Genomic DNA, 26,907 nt, shown 5'->3' on the forward strand with positions numbered 1-26,907 from the left:
GTATAGGTTTGTATCTCTAAAGAAGAAGGGAAGAAGCTGGGGGAAGGACCCGTTTTCCACTGACATGTGTATATCTGACCAGTGTCATCTAGATAACAGAGAAAATTCAAGGTTTCTGGCTGGCTCAAGTAAACAGGACTGTGGAGTAATTCTGGGAAGTGAAATACAATCTGATTTGTTAAAAGGTCTCCTGCCAGACTGATGGATGGAAGCGGAGCAGAGAGGTTGTCTGGAAAAAATCCAGGAATCTGGGGCACAGTGTTGATCATTTGTGCTTTTGATGTAGCGGCATTAGGACAGATTACCCCAAAAGGCAATCTGCACCTATAAAACCAGCTACACTTGCAGCCACATCTCCCTTCAACGACTCATCCCTCCATCCACCTTTCCTCACCAATTATCTTAAGGCACCCGTCTTCGTGAAACTCTCCAATGTCTCCTGTGCAGAACCATCTCTGGCCGTTCTCATCTACAAAGAAATCTTCCTGGTTTTTCGCCTCGTTCTTGTAGTATCCCATGGTTACGTTGGGCCCGCCGACCAGAATCTCTCCTCTTGGATGTGGGCTGTCAGTGCTACGGTAACCACCTGAAAGCAAAGTTTAAATTCAGCGGATTGCAAATGACACTGGCAATAAAACAAACATTCAATCCTCCCAATTCTGCCACATGCTAATTTTGCATTGATAAAAATGTGACAGCATGTTTACTTTAAATTCTATTTCTGCCCTGTGAGCCAAGTGAGCAATAAACTCAACTTGATAAGTATCAAGATTCAACAGAGAGTAATAAAAATGAGTTATGAATTCTTATGTAAAAGGTTTTGCAGGAAGAGAAAGAAAAGAACTATGCTTTCCTTACAAGGTTATGGACCAGCTACAATGATCTCTCCTGAAAGGCTGATAGTCTCACTGGCCTGAGAACTGATTAATGGTGGATGGATTGATTTACTCAGATAAGTGTTCTTGTGTCTGCATGTGCACGTATAAAAGCCAAGAACGGCTGTGCTTGCAATTAATTTTTTTGTAATCCTATATCTCGAGATCATGAGTTAATTATTTTGTTTTCTTGAGATCACAAAGCTTGGTTTCTTGTGATAAGGTGTTAATCACTTCATCTCCTCGAGATTCCCGTTATCATGCAAAACTTAGCTTTGTTATGTTGAGAAAATGCAATAATGAATCCACTATCATGAGCACAATTAGCTTTGTTACATCGAGATAATGAAATAATTAATGCGATATCACAAAAAAGCGAGTTTTGGTATGTTGAGATAATTAAATAATCAACTTGTGATCTTGAGATAAGGTAAGTTTTAAAAAATTGAATGTACGGCCGTTCTAATGACTCAAGCAACAAGGACTGATGTGTGTATGTGTGTCCCTGTGAAGCCACGTGACATTGTGTATCATTTTATCATGGATTGTGTGTGTGTGTGTGTGTGTGTGTGTGTGTGTGTGTGTGTGTGAGCATGTAATTCCTCTCCCAGTCTCACTCACCCTCCACCCAGTCTTTGAGCTTGATCTCACAGCAAACCAGCGGTCCTCCCACTCTCCCAGTGCTGTAATCCCACACTGGAACAGACAACACACACACACACACACACACACACACACACACACACACACACACACACACACACACACACGCACACACGCACGCACGCACGCACGCACGCACGCACGCACACACACAATGATCAGAAAGCATGCTAGCATCAAGGAACGACATTTATTACCATAGCAACACGACCTCACTTGTTCCCTCTCCATGGAAACCCCATCCCAAAGGAGTGTCCACAAAACAGTGTTTTCCTGACTCAAATGACCACAGAGGAGAGTGACGGGCAGTGGGCCGTTCCGTTGGTTTAGTCTGCCTGGGAAAGACTGGGAGTATTACCATTATTTCACACGTGCTGGCAATTTGAGCCAAGGGATAAGCTACCAAGTTCAAAACAGATTACTGGGACAGTCATCACCACCACAGATATGAGTGGCATGATTTTACGCACATTATAAAGAAATTAGAAAATGATTTCCCGGTTTATGGGAAGCTGCAAGAAATGTCTGCATTCTTTCAAGGAGACGATCACATGTACTTATTTTACAAACCAACATGAGCACATCCTTTAATTTAACAGATTCACAACAGGGTAAAAACTTTATGCTAACCGGGCACTCAGTGTAAGCTGAGTCATTGCTAATGTTGATTTTTCCACCCCACTGCCATCCTTTTCAAAACAAATTACCTACTCCCCTCTCTGTTTACTACAACCCCCACACAATATATCTACTCATTACTTTCCTCTCATCCATTTTCCCATCCCTGCTGCAAAATTCTCTTTCCCTCTTCATGTCCTCCCACTGCTTTCATTTCTGATTGTAGGTTCTGGAAACATTTTCTAAGTTACTTCCCACACTTGCATAATAATGTGGAACTTTTCCAGTTAATGAATCTTCATTTAAAGCAAGTCACTATTTTAATTTTAGTCTAGTTAAAAGCAGTTGTTATTGTTGATTTATTGCTGTCCTTTGTACTGAGTTATTACAGATAAAAGTCTACAGCCATGATAGAGTCTCTGCGACAAGAGCTAAATAAGCCACATTAAGTTTATTTTGGTTTTCCATTATGAAAAATATCTGGCTACTTTTGAGAGTCCAAGAAAGTTGAATCAATACTAAAAGGTAACTTGAAAACACTGCAGACTACTGAATGGTCATGGAAGACAATACATCCCACACAAACCTGACATTTTTGGAAAAAACAGGTTACCATCAACAGTGGCCACAATTTTTTCACTCACAGGAAGCTTGAAAGTCAGGCCATGGTCGATCATTGTGTGTGCATAGTGAGTGACCATCCAATATTTGTTGAGACATTTCACTAAAAACCACAAATATGAATCTCACGGTTGGAGCTAGACAAAACGTTGGGATCATCAGTGGCATTGGGTTCAAAATTTCATGGCAATCCACCAAGAGGTTGTTGAGAAATCTCAGCCTGGACAAAAGCGGTGGGCCAAATGACAAACTGATACTGATGTCTATGTATGCAGCCAAGCTGCTAGTGTGACTAAAAAGGTTATTCTAACACTGATTTTATCAGGTGGAACAGTGGAAATCAGCACTATGTGGTTTTCTTCATGGTTTGTTCAGACAAGTTGAGGCACAGTAACAAAGTTAAGTTTAAGTTTAAGTTTGTAACTGACCAGTTAAAGAGCAGCTTAACACAAATTCCACTGTTTTGAATTCTAAAATGATAACTCCAATCACTTTACACATGGTGCCAGTCTAAATTGCATTTTTTTTCTCTGTTTTCCACATAAAATCCAGTAATTCTGGCCTGTCAAAAAAAACATCTCAGAAAAATGAGTAATGCTGCCTTACGGTCCACTGAGAGCTATGAGCCAACATCATGTTCTCCCTGCTATGAGGACAAATAAAAAGTACTTGGCCATTTCTTCTCCCTTTGTGGTTTGTTGGATGCTCATACATTTTTTTTTTTTTCAATTTCCTTTTCTCTAACCGTACATTACCATGTAACAATCGTTACTACTTACACTCGCTAATGGTTCCAGCACCACAGGTCTCTGTCAGGCCGTATCCCTGACCCACCGGACAGCAGAAGCACACATTCATGAAACGCTGCGTCGCGGCGGACAGCGGCGCTCCACCTGATAACAACACTCGTGTCCGACCTCCCAGCAGAGAGCGAACTTTCTTGAACACCAGCCTGGATGGATAAACAGAGCACAGAGATATATTAACAGTGAAGAATAACATGCTCTTCTCCTGACTGAAGAAATTCTTTATAACCCTTATTAAAATGCCACTGTAATAACTAATGTACACACTTGTCACATAGAGGTGTGCTGTATCCTTTGGCGAGCTGCTCCAGCTTGTAGTTGTATGCCAGGATGAAGAGTGTTCGCTGGACACAGTTCATCTCCTCCACCTTGTTCATCACGTTCTTATAGATACGATCCATGATCTCCTGGAAAAAGGAAGGGGTGCAGAGGAGGAGGTGGGACAGAGAGAAAGAAAGAGAAGTGAGACTAAGTGAATAAGAGAAAACTGGAAAAAAGCAGAGGCAATATGTAAGACTGATGAAGGGAAAGACAAAAAGTAGGAGATAAGATAAAGAAGAGAGAGGACGAGGGACAAATCAGATATTGGAAATGCAGAGAAAGACACAGCCACACAGCCAGACATTATGGCGAGATAAGATAAATGCTTGTCAGTAAATCCTACGTCTGTACTTATCTGTCTGGTGAAAAGATATGAGTTTTGAGAGACAGGAAATGCAACAAAACTCCAAATATGGGGCCCAGCCAGAGCTCTGATACTTTAGAGTGGAGATTCTGCCATGGAACAGATCAAACCTAAGTACTGGATTTAAAGTACAGAGGCACAGTTCACATGATGAGGTCAAAACCAAAAGGCAGATATCTTCTGTTAGCATATTCTTCTTTTTATTGGGATAGTAAAAAAAAAAAAAAAAGCTCAAGGAAGCTGAAGTTTGATCTGTAGTCCCAGCTCGGTCGTACATGGCCCAATCTCAGTGCACAAGATGATTTAAGAGGGCTAGAGAGCTCATAAAGAACAGAACTAGTAAAGAACAGAACAGAACTTTCTCTAAATACAAGTCCATGTAACAAGTCCAAAGGAATAAATTAGTTCAATCTGGAACACATGTGTTTTTAAGTTTGGTTGCATAATAGCGAGGCTCCCTAATGGATTGCTGACAACAAGTGACCTACAAACAAGAGGGTAACCAAAGGAATACACAAGAGTGAATCAGACTAAATGAAAAACAGAAGAGAACTGCAGTAAACTTCTCCCACCTGCAGAAGATAGTGAAGCCTGTGCATGCCAGCAGATCTGAACAGACTGTTCACTCACTCTCTTTGGCCTAATTAGGTGTAGTAAATTGCCATGGTGGAATGTGTGAATGTAGAATTTAGCTTAACTATCCATACGGGAGAAAGTAGCCTGGGAACCAGACGAAGCTCATGTTTCATTTGCTCTGGCAGTTATGACTGGCCACTCTCCTGTGGACACTGATTTCCTCCAGGCCTGAATCTCGTTGGGTTGTCACTCAGTGCTACATCACAAGTTTCACTGTTCTGATTGGTCGTAGGTCTATCTAGTCAGTGTCCCAGTAAAAGAGACAATGAACCAGCATTCACAATAGAAGGACTTCCCTTAAGTGGAAAGCAACAATCATTAATACACCTGAGACTTTTCTGGTATGACATGTCAAAATGTCCACTCTGCAAATAGTTCATTGGTTGATAATGCCCCTGTAAATCGAAAATAAACTGAGGAATTCCAGATGAATTCACATGCCAGACAACATTACAAACAACGTCAAAGAAAAAGAGACTTCAAGTAAAATTCTGTGAAATTGGAAATTGGAAAATGAATACATTAAATTGCACGCAGTGGAAAAATGAAAGCTGCATAAATCAAGAATGTTCTGTAGGCTTGCTGCTGTAGTAGGTGTTACCAGTGTTACACCATATTTAAGCAACACCAATTACATTACTTGGCCACAGTTTAAGGATGTTATCAATACTTTGTTGGACAATAGACGCTTCAGTTATAATCTGAAAGAGTCTGCTTTGCACAGCAACAGCAAGGTCACAGGAACCAGATTTCTTCCAGCAGTCTGAAATCCCTTGGAAGGGCAATTATACAGAGTCCCAGTGTCAGCAAACAGTTGTGGGGTGCACACAGACGTAAAAGTGAGTATTCTGTTGTTCAATACATTAACAACACATTGTTAAACCTCAGGCTAACCTAGTCTTGACACAGAGCTAACATTACAACTGCCATGGACTTAATTACCACTTTTCCATTTGCATGTGCTGCCTTAGCTTAACTCAGTTTGACTCCACGTCAGCCCCCACATGGCAAGGATTTGCATCTTCATTACAACAGCACTACCTGCTTTAAGGTGTGTCTTTTAACTGAAGACAAGCTTAGCTCGAGTCAAGCAGCTGTAAAACTTTGGTGGATAAACACTTCATTTTCTACAAATTCTTTACAATAAAAGTTGCCCATTATTTTGTTATCATTATTTCATTATGAAGCAGAACTGGCGAGACATCACCACAGCCTGCTTGGAGGCAGGTTGGGCTTGCTTTGGTCCCACTCCAGAGTAGGTTCATCTTCATCCACACAGATTGACGTGCTAAAAGTGGTAACAGAAAAGCAAAACAGCACGGCATGGTTTGACTCTGTGCAGCATTAAGTCCCAGTGGAAGAGCCCCAGATGTCAGCTTTACTTTACAACCTGTCTGTGGATATCAGCTACAGTTGTTGGAGTCAGTGTGGGGGGTGTTTGATAGGCCTGGCAACTCAAAACTTAAGCTCTAAAGTTAGAGATACTGGGCCTCCTTGCACATATCTTTTCTTAAAAAGTGTCCAGTGTGATCAATAACACCGGTGTTATCACAATTTTAACTAGTGGGAAAGTTTCCGCACTGTGCCACTCTATGCTGGGAACAGCAACAGCAAAGGAATTTTTGTTATTCGTATCTTGGCTGCAACACTGCTGTATGCCTAACTTGGATACACTTGGTTACATACAGGCTTGTTTTCTGAGTCTCCTACTGCCTAATAGACCAAAGTGGAGAGAACTGAAACCCACAGATCAAGAACACTTCATCATCCAAGTCAGCAGAGTGTCTTCAAAAGTTGGATTCATAGTTAAATGGAGGAAAGGTCACAAACAACAAAAAAAAAAACAACAACAAAAAAACTGCGGGTCCCTGTGTGTGTGTACGTGTGTGTGTGTGAAGCTAAAGCAGTGAGAGAGGAAGTCGACACAGGACTCATGCAGCAGCCCGTTGTCATATCACAGCAAACAAGTTGTATGTGTGTGTGAGTGTGTGTTAGTGTGTGTGTCGTGGGGATAACCACATGGGGCTTTCTCACGTTCTGTTTACAGCTGTGAATGGTTCCAGACACTGGGGCCCTCTGCCCTTTACACTACGACCACTGGGAGATGGGGGTGGGGGTGAGCTCATGGTGTGAGAGAGAGAGGGAGAGAATACAGCGGCAGCGGCATATTGTCTTGAACCATCAGGCGTACAGTCTAGCCAACAAGAGCAATTAAGTTGTAATCTGTTGTCAGGGGTTTAGTCATTTCAAATTTCTTCATAATTAAAGTTTAGTCATATCTACGTATATTTTATTGATCAATATACAATATATCAGGTTACTCATCTTTGGGTTTTAGAAAGAATAAATATCATTATCTTTTAGTAAGAAGTGTGCTTGGCATTATGGAATGGGTGGCAACAAAGACAAAGATTTTGCCATCCTGGGAAAAAACGTTTTGTGAACCTCGATCAACTTCCTCTAAAAGAAATATATAGGGTCAGCTCCAGCAGGGGGAGATTCCACTGCCTGCAAAATGCTTATGAGAAAATGACCCTACTTCTCACTTGATTTATAACCTCAATTATGAGCTTCCTAATGAGTTCATGATCTCAATCTTTAGTTTCAAGTCTTCTTAAAATCAGCATGAAGTTCATTTTGCAAATGATGGTCCCATTTTGAATTCTCCACTATGTTCACCAGCTAGTTGCTAACTTTGTCTTTCTGCCATTTGTTGCTCGGAGGGAAGCAGGGAGTGGGATTTAGAGCTACATGCTGCTGTTGAAAATGCAGTTGATGAGAGTAGTGTGACTGAACCAAATGTTGCAGACCATAAAATCAAAACAATGTGCTAAAATACACTAAAATGTACCAAACAACAGAAGGTAACGGCAGAGCTGAATTATAATTCTCTGTGGCTTTGTTACAAAGAGCACCTCTTCCACATACATGGACTAATTTGCTGTATTATTCATATAACAATAGTAATTAAAGGTCCTTTAATCCACATATTTTTAATATTTTCACATTGATGGTGACCCTATTACATGAAACTGTTGGTTAACATTCTGAGAGCAAACTTTTCAGCTTATACCACATGCCCTATGTTTCAGTTTCCCCACATGGCAAACTCCTTCTAAGACTGTTGAAGCACTTTGGGCAGAACACCCGCTCTGCTCTTTCACTGACAAAATAAATACAGCCATGTTGGGTTTTAACTAAAGCCCATCCTGGCGTCATCACCGCTGAAATGGATTAATCACTCGAATATACTTCAAAGACAGGCACGACTAGCTGACCTCAAATATGCCATTTTAGCCCCTGGGCGTCTAACATTGTTTAGTGATGAAGAACAGCAGTGGCCAGTGGCAGGAGGCAGAGAGAATTTACGTCACAGTCAGTCTAGAGATAGATCTAGTAGATCCAGGCCTGCTGGACTCTGTCACTGCTACTCCACAGCTGGACTATGAACAAAGACAGAGTGAAATCTGACCTGCTGCCTGAAAAGACCAAACAGCATTGAAACATCATTGAAATATACTGTAAAGGTTAAGGCTTCTCAAACACTACACTGTATAATGCATAGTGTTGTGTTGAGTGTCTTGACGTACTGGGACAGCTGCCATCAGAGTGGGCTGCAGGACGCTGGTGTCTCCCTTGCTTCCCTTCTTGATCTTGGTTGACTTGGGTGGGAAAAACAAGAAATATGACAATGGTGAACGCGCATGTCAGATTCGAAGCTTTTCATTCGAACAAAGACTTGGAAACTATCTTCAACATATTTTTTTCTTTGCATTAAGTGCATTAAAAAGAATGCATTAATGCCTCCGTAGGGGAAAACTCATCATGATGACATACATGCTTAAGTGTTCATAACTAACCATTCCTAAGTCCCACCCCTTTTTGCTCTGTGGTCCAATAGGACTTGAGCAAGCTTGGTACATAGCAGAGCCTCAAAGTCAAATTTCATGTCCTGTTTCCTGTACTTAAGTGCTAGGGTTGTCTATGTTCAAAGGAAAAACAACATTTAAGTTGGTTAAAAGCGACATATAGTATATAGTCACATCTTTAGCTAATGTTAGCAAAACACTAGCTAACCAGCTAGCTAATGATTATATAGATTATCTAGCTAGTTAGCTTGTGTTTATATAAAGTTAGATATGACATGTAACTAGCAAATGTAGCTGATGATTGATGTCAATTAGCTGGCTAGTTAGCTAGAGTTTTGCTACAGAGCAAAACACTACCTAACTATCTAGCTAATGATTGATTTAGATCAGCTAGCTAGTTAGCTTTTTTTTCATTAGCTAACACAAGATGTGACCATATGTGGCTTTTACAAGTACAGTTCCAAAAGGGTTGGGACTTGGGAAGGTTAATTGTCTTAACACAAAAGGAACCACAGGACGTTTGACTCGAAATAAGTTACAATGATATGGTTGGAGTCCACTCTGTCCTTTACAGTTATCCAAAATCAAGTCATCATTGTGGTTGGTACACAAAATGAACTTCATAATGAGCCGCTGCTTTGCATCATGGATGTATGTCCTGGGCAATATAACGGTGCATTCCCTTATTGGATTACACAGAATACAAGTTCACAATGCAATGCAAAAACAGTTTCAGTTTTCCTGTACCTGGTCGGCTAGAGTCTGAGGTGAGGAGTAGCCGATCCTACAGCCGTGAGAAACACATACGAGCTCTGCACTGAGCTCCAGTACATGAGCGAGGGGCAGGTAGCCAATGTAGGTGTCCTCCTCACTGTAAACACAAGGATACTCTTATAAACAGTTCTGAAAGTAATCAGTGCCTGCTCATTCAAGCATCTGCTCTAGTTGAGTTCAAAAAGCTGAATAAATGTAATTTATCCATGTAGTATAATCAGTTTAATACAAACTATCATGAAATATCAATCATATGATGGTAATCTGTAGAAGACAAAGGATTAAAGCTTATCTGTGTAAAACACAGGCCATTTTTTCCTTTGCTTAGACCCTAAAAATGATCTACTGGCCACATATTTATCTAAGCACAAGCACTTCTTGAACCTCCAAATTCTGGGGAATCACATGTCAGTGGATGTGTATGCAATTCATGGCACGCACGAGGAGGAGGAGGTTTACACAGTCACATTACTTAATACACAAAGGAAAGCCATCAATTTTACAAGAAGACTGATAAAGATCGTAACATCCGTGAGGCCTTCGACCTCCATCTTTCTCACCATAACTCCCAGCCTTCCAGGTTTTCCCTCCACTCATAATGAACTCCCTCCCTTCTGCATTTCCTCTCACCCCCGTCTCATTCCCCAGAGAGAAGGGTCGGTTTTTGTTTTAATGTAAACACTTGTTATATGATGGTAATAGCTGACTGACTCATATTTGTGCACGTGTTCAGTTGACTCGAAAGCCTTGACCAAAAACTTAGCCCGAAAAAGCATTTGGCATTTTTCCTAAAACACAGAGCTACCACAACCAGTGAAACAGCAGATAAGATGAAGTATATGTCCTCACTGGGCTGCTATAATGTAATTTAACTACTTTTGTCTGCTTCAGATACAGCGAGCTGAGTGGACTTTTCTTTAGGTACACACAAACAGTCATGGTAAAAAAAAAGACAATAATATATAATTCAACTCAAGACAACAGTAATATAAAAAGTACAAAGATATGACTTTTTTCCCTGAACTGAGTCCTGAAAACATCACTTCCTCCCAGAAAGGCAGGTCATCTCCCACGAAGAAAATTCTAACAGTCAGTCAAATGGCTTGAATTTAAATCAAAGGAATAGTTCAAGACTTTGAGACAGATGCTTATTTGTTGTATCACCAAGAGAAAGATGAGAAAATTGATATCACTCTCCTGTCTGTATGCTAAATATGAAGCTGCAGCCAGCAGCTGGTTAGCTTAGCTTAGCATAACGACTAGAAACAGGGTAAAACAGCTGGCCTCGCTCTGCCCACGGATAACAAAATCCACCCATCGGATCACCTGAAGCTTATTTAATAATATGTTACATGTCATTTGTTCAATCCGCACAGAAACTGAAGTGTTAAAATGATAAGCTGTGGACTTGGAGCAGTGACTTTCCTTCATTAGATAGTGTTGTATAGCCAGACCACAGCACTCAGTGCTGGAGAAAGTTCTGGCTCCACACATGATCAGTCTGCTATAGGGGAAAAATGCTCTAGCTGGTTTGTAATTAAAAAAAAAAACAAAAAACAGTCATACTAGCCTATACCAAGGATGCAGCGAAATAGTGCGAAACAGAGTCGGGGGAAACATTTGCTTGTGAGGAGGTGAACCCTGGCATTAAAGTTTGGCTAAATGTTTGCAAAAAAGGGTAACAGCTTCCAGCTTGTTTATGTTGTAGTAGGGATCTTAATGATTAAACATTAAGTGATTAATTAAAAATTGAACCACTCAAAAATATAAAAAACGAAAATGTATGCAATGTGTGCCATCCCTCTGGAGCTCTTTTTATTACTGTGTTCTTTTGAATTGTTTCATTAAATAATATTTCACATAACTAATCTGCTGCTAGAATTATTTAAATAAAACGTAAACTGAATAAAGATGCTTGTTTTGTATTTTCTAAATTATTAATGACTAACTGATTATTGATTGTTAACAAGTATCAGTTAAAGAAAACACACAAAATTTGCAACCCTAATTCATACCATTAATGAGCAGGTGCTAACTTGCTATTTTCAACAGGCAGGATGCCAGCTCAGAGGTTGTGGTCATTTCCCGTAGAGATGGAGACATTGAAAATGCAGATAGAAGATATGATGGTGAAACAGGTGGCCAGTGGCAGGTTATGCCCATAGTCTACCCAGAGTCAGACGAGTTGTCTGTCATGATTAAAAAACTCAAGTAGCTTTAGAGCTAAGTGAACTTTAGTAGTAACTTTTCTGATACTATTCCTTGATGAAAATAAACACATTTCCTGCTAAACCTAAAATATGCTGCATGCATACAGTCTGACTATACATGTATGATGATATGAGTTTGAGTTTGTGTTGTGTTGCGTTGCTTACCACAGGTTAGGTATCCGCTCAGCCATTCCTGTGATGCCAGCGATGATGTTGCTATGGGAGATCATGACACCCTTTGGTATCCCTGTGGATCCGCTGGTGTACATGATGACTGCGATGTCTGAAGGCAGCGGCTGCTTGCGCTCACGTGCCGCTGTAATGTGAACAGAGAAAGCACAAACACGCGTGTTAAGCTGACCACGACAGGACTGATTTACAGTAATGGCTTGTAACATGACACTGTGTTTTGTGTATGTTGTATTTATACATTAACTGACCACACACACATTGACACAGATAAATTGTAACAGCTAAGCAGAAAAATGCCTCTGTGTTTACATATTTTCCACACAGACACATTCTTGGAATAGGAGTAATAGCCTCTGTCTGATCCATTTGTTGCATGTGTGCAGGGTATACTGATTTGATAAAAAGACATGCAGTGGATGTCAAAGGACAAGGAAATATTTAAAAGTGTCTGTAATTCAATTTAGTCTGTGTAAAAGTTGAAACACATGGATGGAAAATAGTCAGCTGTCATATTAAACAAAAACAGAACTAAGATGTCCAAGCGCAGCAGGCCCCAAAACTCAAACAGAGGATGAAGGGAGGCATCAAGGAGAGGAAGGGAGAGTAAAGTACGTTACAGACCTCCCATCTTCCTCTTTCCTCTCACTGGGATACAAGAAATGTAGGAGTGTGTGCTCTGAGACTGGTGTCATGTGAAGTTAACAGTGCTGCCTGTAAACACGACCCTCCCTTATATCCCAGTGCTCCATCCTCCCTTTCTAAACTTACTTCCTTTCCTTCTTTATCTGCACAAGACACCACCAGCTTCTCTCGCTGTGGGTCAGTCAGTTCAAGGGGCCACATTGAAAGGTGAAGAATGGGCGAAGATATTTCCTCATCCATCCAGCGCACTAACTGAATAAGCATCGTATCGACCTTAATCTGACACAGATGTGAGCACTTCCTCATTCACATGACCTAATGGGACTGATACCAATCCGCCCCCGTCCTCTGACCCCGAGAAAAACCCTACCATGACCATCCCATTTAGAGTGGGACTATCTGCTACTAACTTCTGAGAGTTTCAAACTTCTGATAAAACAGATGCACAGTATGAAACACATGGATGAAGCATTGGGTCGGATAAGTCAAGGTTTCAGAGGGCCAATATTTTTGATTTCATGTAGAAGCATCTGTTGAAGGTGCTCTTTTGGTTTAGCTAGTTGGGACTCACATTGGTCATTAAATGGTTTTCCAATGTGCATGTCAAGAAAAAAATCAAACATGGAATGATCTGCTCAATTAAATTAATTATGGATCAACTGATTAAGTGTATGTGAAAGGGGAAACTTGAAATGACAAAATAATAATCACCTCTGTTGATTCCTTAAACGCTAAGAACTTTTTAGTTTATTTTAACTCATTGTTTTGGTTTTAATTCCCAAACTTTAATTGTTTTGGTTCAGTCCCACATGAATCTACTTATTTCTTATATCTAAATGTGTTAAGTTTAAATTATCTTCTTAGAATTTTTAAGTTCAATGACCAGTTTCAACAACAACACGTCAGTCTCAGTCTCAGTTTTTCCCTTGTTAGCTACTGATGTTACCTCGGATGTAGTGACACACAATGGATCGTTTTTTGAAAGGAAAAAGTTACTGTGGTGAGAAAATATGACTCTAAATTCATTAAATTTAGATTCAAAACGGTATTTTCCCCCCTCTTTTTTCCTGTTATGATTTTTTTAATTTCTTTTTTTTTTAACTAATATTTTTGGTCAGACAGACAGCTCTATATATCTGTACTTATATACAAGCTTACCATTCTCAGGCCTGGCTCCCAGCTTCTGAACGGCAGCCATGTTGTGGACACTGATGCCACGTGGATAGCCGGGCCATGAGGTCGGTGTGTTGTCCACTATAATGATGTGCTGTAGTCGTGGAACTTCAATTAGGATTGCCTGACACAGACACAGAAACAGACACACACAAAAGCACAAATATGACAAGCGTACACGTGTTGTGTATACATTAGCACATGATGAAAACCAGGTTTCTTCTTAGACAAATAACATGCACATCATCTTCATCAATATTTGGGCTGAGAGGGGATGTGTGAGAGTGAGCAGAGGAACTGTGTTTATGCCACCTCGATAAAAGGCGAGATAAATTGCCAGTGCACCACTAGTCTTTGTCCATAAAGTTCCTTCACATCCAGCACGTGCCAGTCTCCTTGTTTTTATGTCTCTATGGTGACACACTCCACTTTTCAGATTCTCTCTGTTGTATAACCATGGCCAGGAGGTTATGGATTGTTTAAGTATTATTGTTTGACTTGTTTACACAAAAGACATTTCTGTGTCAGGAATCACTGACAGACTTTGGAACAGTGATATAAACCATCGTAAACTTAACTTAGTTAAGTTTGTCAAGCTTTGAAGACTGAGATGAAGACAAATGTCCCCTGAAACATAACCTTTTGTTTACATCTGTGATTTATATTAAACTGGACTTTTTGAAATGAACAGAAATCTTCTATTTCAATCTTCCTTCAAGCTAAATTTGAAAAATTTCCCATTGAAGGCTCTGTGGAGAGGACATCTCTTAAACTTCTCTCTCCACAGGTTCATTTTCATTACATTATTAGGCTTTTTGGGACACGAACCTGTTGCTGGTGTTGGTCTGTACAGCCTGCTGAGAAACGTGATATTGGGCTACACAAATATAACTGCCATTCATCATTGCTTGATACCATTGGTCTTATTTGTCTCTTACCACAAAACTACTGAATTACTGAATTAACCCTGCGCCATTGCACATAAGCCAAAATTTTGCAACCAGATGTCTCTTAATATCATGTTTTCAGTATACATTTGTGTGTTGACATGTATTCTAACCTTGAGTCTGGTCTCCAGGAGCTCTCTGCTAGTGATGATGTGGCTGACCTGAGTCTCATTCAAAGCGTGAGCAATGGCTGGACCTCCCAGTGTGGAGTAAAGGGTGACCACTGCAACACACAACCATAAAAACACTATTATTAAAAATCACTGTACAAGTATATTTACATACCAGTCAGGTAACACAGTTCATGATTTCTAGACATGATGTAATGGGCCTGGATAACTATCATGTAGAGAAAGTACACATTTATAAATTAACTCAAAGAATGACTGACCAAGTTGAAAACACTTTCTGATATAGCCTTGGTCCCTTTGGTAGTGGATGAGTATAATGACACTGATTTACACACAGTAAAACAAACCAACCAATGAGGCAGTGAGAGACCAGAAACTCCCATATTCAACAAGGCAAAATTGCTATTTTTGCTAAAGGAGTCAAGTAGCTTTGAGGAGAGTGATATTTGCCTTTTATAATGGTGGCTTCCAACTGGAAAAGGCTGTCTTACAGCATGATAAAGTGGTGATAAAATATTATAAATATGGTGTACTCTTAAACTGAAACTTTCAGGTGGATGAACACATTTTGCTGCTGAGCCTGTCCACAGCAGTACATTGCTTAGCTTCCATGTGGTGACTCCTCTGCTTCTGGTTGACCAGTGTCAGCCAGTATTTTATACAGGTTATACACTGACTATGGATAAGTATCCCATACAACCCTACTCCAAATAATATAAACTGTCCCTTTAAAAACTGTATTTTTACAGTAAACCAACATTGACTAACAGACACTGGTCCTTTTCCAACAAAATATTTTCCTGGGAAACCACTAGTTACTGGTTATAAGTCACATTTCTTGGAATAAACAGACAACTTACTGTTTTTTTCCTTGATCTGCCTCACTGCTCACATGACTCCACATTGGCATGCCCTTTACCAAAATGCTGCAGTTTTATCTCTGCCAAATTCAATGGAAGCGTCACTAAACTACGTCTAAAGATTTGAAAGCTTGGAGATACAGCTGAAAAAGTGATCGGGTGAGAATGAAATTGTAGAAAAAACGTAACACAGTTTAATTCTGAAGCCTCTCTCAGCCATATGAGAATCTGTTTTTCTTGAGACTGTTTCACTGAGTTTATCTGTTGACTGTATTTATGGTATGTTTTTGAAGCTGTACTTTGTGGTAGAAACTTTTTGTACTAGACTGCACTATAATGAACAGGGGTTGCTTTTTTCATTTACTCACATTGGTGCAGTAGATGATTCATGGATAAACACATCAACAGAAATAGACGACTAAATATCTTAATATCTACACTAAATGATCTATTCAGACATGTCCGAGTGTGATGCGGGTGTATGGTCATTATATAGACAGTGAAGCACATGTTAAGATGGACAATGTACGTGCACTCTGTCATCACCGCTCAGTCCTTCTGATGTGGCCCCTCCTGCTCTGACGACATCATCAGCCACCTCAAGAGGCCTCAGCACAGCCTCAGAGCCAATGGGACACAAGCTCTCAGTGCCTGATAAGCTCTTTTGGGGATATAAACACTATTGGTATGTGAGAGTGTGTGTGTTATGACTAAGTGCATGTCTGATCGAGCGCTGGTATGTGTGCTCGCATACAAGCATCCGCATGGGAGCATCAGAACTTGGAGCTATGAGGATTGGAGTTTGACGAGCCAGTGTGTTCCACTTGTGATGTGGTGGATATGATACAGTTTGATTACACAGCACTGTGTTTCGTTGAGAAGACCTTAGCTCACTTAAAGGGACAATTCACCCCAAAGTCAAAAGTACACATTTTCCCCCCTGCCTGTAGCGCTTTTTATCCATCTAGATTGTTTTGGTGTGAGTTGCTGGATGTTGGAGATGTAGAGATGTCTGCCTTCTCTCAGATATAAGGGAACTAGATGGAAATTGATAACTCATGATTATCCACAGACCTTGTTGTGAGCAGTTTCGTGTGGGAACTATTTGCTTTCTACCGATCTACAACCCTCTCACTGTGCAGAAGGAAGCGTGCGTCTGTGCATGGACGAGAGGTCACAGCTCAGCCGAGGAGGACGGCATTAATGCTACATCCCACACTGCCACGAGCACGAGCCTCTCACCCAGGAGTAGATGCTTCCTTCAGTACAAAGAAAATAGCTCACAGCTTTCTGCCTTCTGGCTCACAGCTGAGCCAAACTGGAGTAGTGAACGTTTATATTGCATTATTACATGGCTTTATTAAATGCTTGCTTCTGAATGGCCTATTGCAGTACTCTGTGGTCTGTTATTTCTTTATAGCAGCAACTTAATATTGCAATAAATGTGGTATTGTGGACTTTTTAATTGTGGTATTATCTTACCTTGAATGTTTGTGGCATTTTTAGTCTTTTTCACAAAAAATAAATAATTCAAATAACTCTGGCTTCAGGTCAGCCCTTGCTTCAAAAAAAAATTGACAGAGGAAGAGAAAAGGGGTGAGAGTGAAAGTGAAGGTGAGAGAGGTGACAGAAGGAAACAACAGAGAGAGAGAGAGAGGCAGAAAAAGACAGAGGAATACAGTCTCTAACCCCGCGTCCCTACACTGACACACGCACAGGGGTTTATGGGACAGGGCTTAGTGACATCACATTCCTGCGTCATGGAGCTCCAATACTTCCTGCTCTGCTACTGTGTGTGTTTGAGGAAGTGTGGATGAGGGCCATGACACCTCCAGCCGTGAGATCTAAACACTCGAGTGGGCCCCAGCCTGACACACACGCACACACACACACACACAATCACACACAACTCACTACAAGTTATTTTAATGCAGAAAATTTAACAAACGTCCAGGATTCACTCGGTAGCAGCAGACAGAATTTGAGAGATATTCAGCCTTATTTCAGACTTCCTCAACTCCATAGAGTAACATGCAAACTTGTGTGGGGAATATATATTAAGCGACAACTAACCACTGTGAAAAAATCTGAAAATAATATTTTATTTCTTTGGTTTGATGCTTTGTTCTCGATAATGGCACTCACTCTCCCGATTCACTCTCTTTGTCTTCTTGTTCATTGATCCGGGGAGCAGGAGCCAAATTTGAATGGCGCATAGACAAAAAAAAATCCTCCATTTTCCACCTTTAAGACATAAAAAGCAGTTATGAGGTGTTTACATGACAGCATTATGTAGAGAATGTATGTTGCATAACTGCTGCTTGTTACATCTGGTTTATTTAACTCACACATATGACAAGTGCAGAGAACTCAAATGATGAGCACACTGGCCTTTTAGCAAAGAGCCAATATACAGTAAATAATAAAAACTACAATGCGCACACACACACACACACACACACACACACACACACACACACACCAAGTGTTTGAGTTCAGTGGGGGCCTTTGGCTGACTCCTTGATGCCTCTGTCAACATCAGATGTTCATGTAGACTCTCTCACCCCTCTTCTGACGCCATCACCCCTCACTTCTCTCCCTCTCTTTCCTCCCCTCTGCCTCTTCCTCCATCGCTCTTTCCAACCTTTAACTCCTCTCCACCCCCTCCCGCACTATGTGTTATCCACTGCCCCAGGCTTTTTGGTGTCCCGCTGTTTGTGTTCGCAAGAGACAAAGATGCTTCTTAAAAAGACGCTCCACTGGCATGTACTTGCAGTGTGTTTTCAAAGTGTGACAGTTTAATGGACCATAAAGCAAAGCATGCAGAGAAACGAAGGGTCCTTCAAGGACAATGAAAAAGATTTAATGAACTTAAGTTACTGCTGTGGATGCTCATAGTAAAGAAAGTAGTCTTTGGTACAGAACATATGAAAGAGTAAATCAGTGGCACTTTAAAGAAATCATACAGGGATTTAATGGAGCAGGGGGAAAGTTTCTGATTGGTGTTTATTTATTCAAGTTAATTAAAAACACTTCAGGTTATAAATATGAGTTCTTCTAAGCTGAAGTCTTCTGACTTGAAATGATGAGTAGAATGTATTTAGATGTAAAGATTCCAATCAACTCACTAAATTTATTTAATAAAGAAACATGATCAGCATCTTAGCAGACTCCCCAGCATGCACTGTTTGAGAGTTAAAACTCTCCTGAGACCCAAATATACGTTGAAAACTTACTGTTCGTCTCTTACACACCTTAATATAAGTCATGGTTGCAAACTATGATGGTTAGTATTGAATCAGTAATTAATATTTAATAAATTATGATAAATGTTAAATGTTATAAATGTTTGTCAGTGCAACTAAAGAGTTGTTGGTTCAACTTAATGTCTGAAGTTTATTTAACATGTTTTCTCAAGTACAAATTAATTTATATCAAGTTCATCTGACTATTTGTTTTGAATCATTACAAAAAAAAAAATCAACTTCTGGTTTACAGTACTAACTTATCCTTCAATGTTAACATCATGAACATAGGCACTTTTACTTGATGTGAAAAAAGTATTTTATTCAGATGAACATGTTGCAGATCTTATTTTATCTATTTGAAATACTTAAGGTGTTTTTAATGCCACAATTCTTAGAATGTTCCTTGTGAAAATCAGCCTTGTGCTTATGTTACATAATTAATCTGGATCTGTTCCTGTAGAAACCACAGACTTTTTTGGGCTGGCAGGTTTGTTACACGAGAAAAATGACAGCTACTGTAAGGATCATTTTCTAGTGGAAAAGAAGACTTTTTGTTAGACAACCAGTGTATTTATAAGTGGTGACGGTGTGCATGTTTAAAGTAAAAATGCACTGTTGTCAGTATTTGAGTGTGTTTCCATTGCAAGAAAATGAAAAGGATGGAGTAAAAAACGAGTGAAGGACAATAATTGGGCCACTTATATAACAGCAAAGCAGAGGGGACAATTTGACCTTCTTCTGTCTCAGCTGGGCCCAGGCTGTCCACTAACATGTGCACACACACACACACACACACACACACACACACACACACACACACACACACACACACACACACACACATTCGCACACACACACATTCGCACAAACAGAAATGGCTAAAATGAGCCTGATTCACACACATTTGGAGGATGCTTAGTGGAAAAGATCAAACTGAACAGAACAGTGAACGGTGAGAGTCACAGTACAGTACAAACCTCCACAGTGTTTTGTCAGTGGCGGAAAAAAAGTCTGGCTGCACATATCATCATTCTGCTATGGGGGAAAAAAGTATCTGCTTTCTTTAAACCAATCACAGTCGTCTAAGCCCAGGATGCAGTGTTTGTTTGGAACTTGCTCTGGTGGAACATTTGCACGTGGGGATTCAAGTCCTGACATTAAAATGCTAAATCCCCCACAAAAGAAAAGCTAACAGCTGCTAGCATGTTTATGTTTGAACCGTTAGTGACCCAGGTTAAGGTAACTTGCCATTTTCAGCATATGGGTTGACAGAGATTTTGAAAACAGTAACATGCAGACAGTGGAAGGGGAGAAGATTACTGCCTGAAATGTCCAGCCAATGTCAAGTATATAAAGTATATGTATAATAACTGTGGTAAAGTATAGTTTTATTTCTTTGCCGTTGAAATTAATAATCATGGAAAAAAATGCCCATTACAGGAATAGAGTAAGAATATAATGATACCATACTTAAAGTATTACAGGTGTTTCTATGTTCGCTTAAGCAGGTGTGCCAACAAGGTTTAGTGTTTTCAAGACTCTAACTCTTTTTAAGAAAGTGGCAAATGTGTGAAACTAAATATAGATGGTGGGAAAGAAAATGTTCTTGGGGCACCCTGACAGTTCAGATGGTACAGTAGAGCATGCACCCCATGCTGTGAGACTGAGTCCTCTGCAGTAGTGCTGGGTTCAATTCCAGCCTGTGGCACTTTGTTACATGTTGTCCGTCCACTCTCTGTCCCCCTTCCTGTACTATCTTCAGCTGTCCTATCCAATAAAGGCATAAAAGGCCCCAGAAAATGTAAAAAGGAAAGGAAATGGCCTTACAAGTATAAAACTAGAGCTGCAACTATTAGTTGAATAAGTGATTGTCAGAAAACCATTTACTATTTTGCTAATCTACATTTTAAAGTAATAAATGCTTCAACTAAATATATGTATATGTATATGTGTCATAAACAGATGAAAACAAGAACAACAGAGCAGGGGAGTATGACAAACCAGCAGAGATATAACAGACCAAGACAGTATGTAAGACACTGATGCTTCTAACTGGCATGTACCCAAGTATGATCCACTTTTACTGCAGTCTTTGCAATAAAGATTAGGAACTTAACAGTATGTAGGATTTAGTGGCATGTAACAGATCTTGCATATTACAAAAGACTTCCTCTGACTCTCCCGTTCCAAGCGTGTAGAAGAAGCTATACTTTCCAAGATGGTGCCCAAGACAGCTGCCTCGTGAGTTTGTGTATAGAGAAGAGGATTTATAATCTGACTGATATCTCTTTTAGGAGTTGCAATCGGCTTGATAACTTGAGAGTCTTGTGTTTATGATACACCAATACCCTGTATGTGCAGACTCCTAGATGACAGCAGATTTTAGACATCAAATTTGTGATATGAGATCTTAAGTAACAAAAATTTTGGGGGGGTCAATTTGAGATTTAGTACATTTTTTTTATTATTATTTTAATGACAATTATAACCTGTGATAATGCCGTAAAGTAAAAAAAAAAAACTATAAACTATGGTGACCACAAAATGTATAAGGCCATGTCTTCCAAATTCTGCCAATGGATTCCAGTAAATCTTACACTCTGGTGGATCTGTAAGCCCATTTGACGATGCGTTACCATCATTTGTCCACCCGCCTCTATGTATTCCTGTGTGTCCATACTCACAGACATGTTGGACTTACACTGGAAGTTGTACATGAAGCAGGCCTGTGCAGCAATGATCCACTCTGCTCGTGTCTCACAGAAGATGGCGATGTTGTTTTTTGGCCGCTGATCCAGTGATGCCAAACCACTGCCTAGTTGTGACGCTGCTGTGAGGACTTCCTCATAGGACAGCCAGTAGTACTCACCCAGAACAACCTGCAGGGGGAGAGAGGGGAGTGAAAAATATAGTGACACGTTGTTAGTGATGACACAGGAAAAAAGACAGGATGAAGGTTAAGAGTGTGCAATGTTCCAAATCATCATAATTAAAATCCCAGTTCCCACTGCTCATGATTTGAGGATTCCTCCTTTTATTGTGTCTTTGTGGACACATTTTACCACAGGAACACAGTACTGAGAGTTGTATCCCACAGTCACATGTTGGGCCTGTTTCATATTAAGGAGTCACGGAAAGTGAGCAACGGTTCACCATTTCCAAACAGAACTACTTCCTCTTTTGCTGTCATTCTCATAGTTGTCATCATCGACAGGAGCAGAAGATAAACAGACTTCTGGACAGACTCCTCAACACTCAAACGCTGATGAGTAAATACAGGAGCTTCCTGCATGTGTTCGTGAGGTTATACTGGCTCCTATTGGTAAGTAAATGGTAGTGCAAACAGAAAGGAACATATTACTCTATCTATGACTATACAGTACTGTTTTCTATTTCTTGGAAACAAAAGATAAACAGCTAAACATGTTCTCTTGCAGCAATAAATGTTTCAACAGTGGGGTTTAAATGGATTAGAAGGATCAAGATGTTGGGATTAGTGGGGTATTTCAGAGGTGTTGCTGCACGTCAAAGTTTGCTCATTCCTGACTGTGCATGTGCTGTGCATACGTCTGCAAAGTTTTTTAAAGCAAAAGCTTCTTTTATCTTACCCCTGATAAATACCCCCATATAATAATAAAATAAACCTAAAATTAATAGACTAAACTAAAACTAAACATTTTTAAACAATAAAAACTGAGCTAAAACGAGCAAACTGACTAATTAAAAATAAATGGAACTGAAAACAAACATTTAAAACAAAATAAAAATGAAAACTAATGAAAAACACAGAAATGTAATAACTATGTTTTCTGACAGCAAATCTAAAATATCCAAGAGCAAAAAACTGTTGCACACTTGTAGGTCGACAGGTGTGAAGGAGAAGACCATGGATCCACAATAAAAAGCAATAACAACAATGTTATTAAATCTTTGACTGAAAGTGTCCTTTATAGTTTTGATTCTTGAAAACCACAAACATATTCTGACTTGTTTTCACTTAATATATAATTCCATATTTCAAAGTTTAATGTCCTTGGTAATAAGCTACAAAGTAAAAAAAAAAAAAAAAAAAAATAGAGAAAAAACATTGAATGAGAAGATGTGTCCAAACTTTTAATTGGTACCCTGTATGTTGTCTTAAATGTGCCTATATAAAACTTTTTTAACAGAACATAATGCAGATGAGTATTTGTTAGCTTTACAGACATCATTTTATGCATATTTGATCCTTTTTCTGAATACAGGTTTATATATTTTGCTGTATTTGTATTTTTTCTTTAATTCATTTATAGTTATTTACAATTGTTAAAAATACCAGTGATAGTTTACTGTTTCAGTGCCCTGAATATTTTTGGACAATTAAGTTTATTGTTAACCACTTCAAAAGAATCATTGCAAAAGTGTGTTTATACTATAGAGAATAGTGACTGATATATCAATATCAGAATTTTTTTACTTCCTAATATTGGTATTGGCATCGTCCCAAAAAGTCCAGTCTCTGTTCTGCCAAAGTTACATGTCAATGGTGCAACCAAACAGCATCCTTAATAGCCGGATGAAGACTGTCATGTTGAAATGTTGGTAAAATATTGTTTTTGTGGCTTGTGGAGTGTGCGACAATCTCCTCCCACAACCTGCCAGGGCATATTCATTATGTGCTTTCATGGTGATTTTCATTTAATGTATTTAAGTGAAACTAATGAACATTTCATTCAGGAATTTTCTTATTGTTATTAATAAAGTGTCTATTCACATACAAATCACAATTGTTTTATTGCCCAGGCCTAGTTTCTAGACAGGATTTCACTTCAAATAAACTCTGGGTATACTTTTTAACAAATACCAATCCCTCTCGCTCCTCTTAACATTTGTAAGGTCAATGGAATTTAGGCCTGTTAGAGGAACAACAAGCTGTCAGCTGAAATTTAAACACTGAAAAAGCTACAAGAGGTTTGTCTAGACAGAGGGCGAGAAAAATGTCACAGAGAAACCTTTGACTATTGTGATATTGCAATTCTAAGAAGAGTTTGCAGCCTTGCACTCTACTTAAAATGAGGAATGCTGACTATTTATACAATCCCATGCTGGTTTGAAGGAAGGATAAAAACATTACAAGATTTGCCATAATGCAATAGATTCTTAGATGTTATATATTGCATTACAGATCCCCAAGCAGATACACATTAAAGGATAAGTCTAGGAATGTTCTATATTCTTCTTATTATCAGAAATCCCATGAAAGAAAAATATTAAAAATGAATTGATTGTAGTAACAAGTCTGTTAAGCCAAAGTCTGATCCAAAGCCTCATTATTCTGTGCCATAGAGCTCTATTGTTGTCCAAACTATTTAAAACACATCAACAAGCCACACTGTTGCACTGGGTGACATATTTCTTAATTGCAACATGGACACTGAGTCAATCCCGTATACCCCATCCTATACCTGTAAATACTCACGAGCGCAGTAAATCTGTGGCTTAAATTAGTCCCCGACTAATCCACTTTTTACTCTGGTTTGAGTTCATCCTGCTAAAAACTACAGTGCCAAACTGTTTAGGAATTATTAAGCATTTTAAAAAAATAAACCATAGCTAAAAAAGCTGTGAAAATGTATGTCTTGAGTAGGAACAGATGGACTTGGGGATGAGAGCCACAGCTGATACAGTTTCTAACCATATGGTAGGGCCTTATATGGTGGTAATTTAATATAATCTATGCTGTATTCACTGCATTTCGAGATAGTTTGGGGGAGAATTAAACCCATAATGAGAATAATCATTCTCATACTGGACATTCTAATTAGCAGAAAAGCAAGTGAATGGAAAAATAATTAAATTAAAGCGTTCCTTACTGCTGGGGATTTCTTATACTTACTCAAGGGTCCAACATGACAGAAACACTGCCATAATCCAGTTGAACCAAAATGTCTGTTTCCTTTCTTTTTCTCATCTAAGCCCATCCTGCTCCCCCATACAATTTCTAACCTTCAACCTAACCTTGAGTCCATCACGAGTTGTTCGTATGAAATTTTGTTTTATCTTGTAAGTCAAAGTGCTTTTCTTTGTTAATAAAATACAGCTGGCCAGCCATGACTTAGACGTGTGTAAAAAAATTAGCATGAACACTCTTTGACAGTGACTGTTTGAGTTATTTATGCACAACTGCAAAACAAAAAAGACACAGCTGTTAACAGCTGTTAGCAGTCCTTTTGTAAAATAAAATAAAAATAATAGAAAACCCATGTAACATTACAGTACATACTGTCTGGTACAATATTGAGACCAGTGTTGGGCAGTAACGCTTTACTCTTTACTTATTACTGTAATATTACTGCGATATTGTAATATGTGATATATTGTAACTCTCTGCTAATAAGTATCTGTTCTAAAATGTCAATGGCATTTCTTTAAAGGCCCTTTTCACCTCCTGTACTCTGTGCTGCATGCTCGCTGCTTCCATACCACACTTTCTGCATCTCTCTTTACCTTTTTGAACACCTTTCCATTGCTCTGTCGCTCGTCCTCCTCACTGATCACCTCCCTCGTACCCAGACAGTCTCTGTGTGGGAACCTTGTGGCTGCGTACTCAAACATCTTATCCAGGGTGTCCACTCCAGGGTGCAGCGATGTCACCAACCTCTTGATGGCGCTCACTGCCCGGTAGGGTCCCTCGGGATGTCCCAGCACCGAGCGGGCCTTCGCTCTCTTGGCCCGCTCCTCCTCTGAGCCGTAAAAGCCCCCATCAGGTGCGGAGACCCAGCTGAGGATGTAGGAGGGCAGGAAGGTGATGAAGGTGTAGATCCATACCATGAGGTGGAAGAGGAGCAGCAGCATGGGGTTCAGGTCCTCCTTCAGCTTCATCTTGGTGAAGCTGTGAAGATGCTGGAGAGCAGTGAGGGGAAAATGTGGAGGTAGATGACTTGGAGAAAAAGGTGCTACCCCTGCTGCTGCAGTCAGTCACTCTCCTCCTCTGTCACTTTCTTTTTTTTAGAGGGTTTCACTTGTGCTGCCAGAAAATAAAATGCCCACGGGTCCACTTCAGACTGCCTGGAAAATAAACAACATTAACCTAGGATTAAAGCAACTACTGACATTCAACTCCTTTTTGGTAAAACTAGTTTAAATATATTATTATGTCTACGTGACCCTTTCCAGTGCCAGGGTTTTGGAAAATCAACTTATTCAGAAACCGAAACAAAACCATGAGTCACGTGTAATCTAGCGCTCACAAAATACAGAAGAGAAATTCTGTTAGTAGCAAACCACAGTGTAAAAAACAGACCAGTTCTGTGTTTCAAATGTCGTTCTCCTTGCTGCAGCCTCTATATCCAGTGAACTCACTAAGAACACAGCATGAATGCAGCACAAGCGACTACGGGGTCATACACCATTATTGTCAAAGAGATTAAGACAAAAAGTGAAAGGAAAAGAAAGGAAGAGCCAGGAAAAGATGAGGCAAGACAAACAGAGAGGTTTGAAAAGAGAAGAAAACTGAACAGTGAAAAAATCAAACGGGAAAAGACCTTTCGGATCAGACGTAAATGACAGAGTGTGAGAGGTCTGTACACTCCATTTGCTTCTGAAGAACCATATCTGGAAGAAAGGTTTTGTCAGGATTAAAATTCTTGAAATTCTTGAAGAACTCTTTTGGATTCTTTGTCCCTGAAAATACAAGAATAGAACCCCATGGGTGGCCTCAGAAGGGTTCTCAGAAGAACCACACAAATGGGTTCTAGATGAAACCCTTGGAATATAAAAGGGTTCTTGGTAGAACCCCTAGGTGGGATTTTGTTAGCAACTATAGACGATGGACAGATTCTGGATAGAACCACCAGAGAAGGTTCTGGCCTGGGTGGAACAATTACACCAAAGAAGGATTCTCCTTTAGCCTCTCATAAGGGGGTTTCTAGGTAAAACCCTCACAGATAGTTATAGGTTGAAAGGATTCAGAGTGGAA

General features: G+C 39.7%; 1 protein-coding gene across 1 annotated transcript in view; it reads right to left on the reverse strand.

The window, feature by feature from the left end:
- Positions 1 to 26,907, reverse strand: part of acsl3a (acyl-CoA synthetase long chain family member 3a) — a 37,248-nt gene that overhangs the window by 3,339 nt on the left and 7,002 nt on the right. The window contains exons 2-12 of the mRNA XM_084717023.1: positions 25,437 to 25,821; positions 21,652 to 21,829; positions 14,825 to 14,934; positions 13,750 to 13,888; positions 11,923 to 12,073; positions 9,521 to 9,644; positions 8,495 to 8,566; positions 3,851 to 3,990; positions 3,557 to 3,729; positions 1,497 to 1,571; positions 395 to 586 (exon numbers count right to left, since the gene is read on the reverse strand). Of these exons, the coding sequence (XP_084573149.1) occupies positions 395 to 586; positions 1,497 to 1,571; positions 3,557 to 3,729; positions 3,851 to 3,990; positions 8,495 to 8,566; positions 9,521 to 9,644; positions 11,923 to 12,073; positions 13,750 to 13,888; positions 14,825 to 14,934; positions 21,652 to 21,829; positions 25,437 to 25,811 (1,729 nt within the window). The 5' untranslated portion in view covers positions 25,812 to 25,821. The remainder of the gene's footprint in view (positions 1 to 394; positions 587 to 1,496; positions 1,572 to 3,556; positions 3,730 to 3,850; positions 3,991 to 8,494; positions 8,567 to 9,520; positions 9,645 to 11,922; positions 12,074 to 13,749; positions 13,889 to 14,824; positions 14,935 to 21,651; positions 21,830 to 25,436; positions 25,822 to 26,907) is intronic.

Source organism: Lutjanus erythropterus, chromosome 4, assembly GCF_056507025.1.
Source record: "Lutjanus erythropterus isolate fLutEry1 chromosome 4, fLutEry1.hap2, whole genome shotgun sequence".
Taxonomy (NCBI): domain Eukaryota; kingdom Metazoa; phylum Chordata; class Actinopteri; order Lutjaniformes; family Lutjanidae; genus Lutjanus; species Lutjanus erythropterus.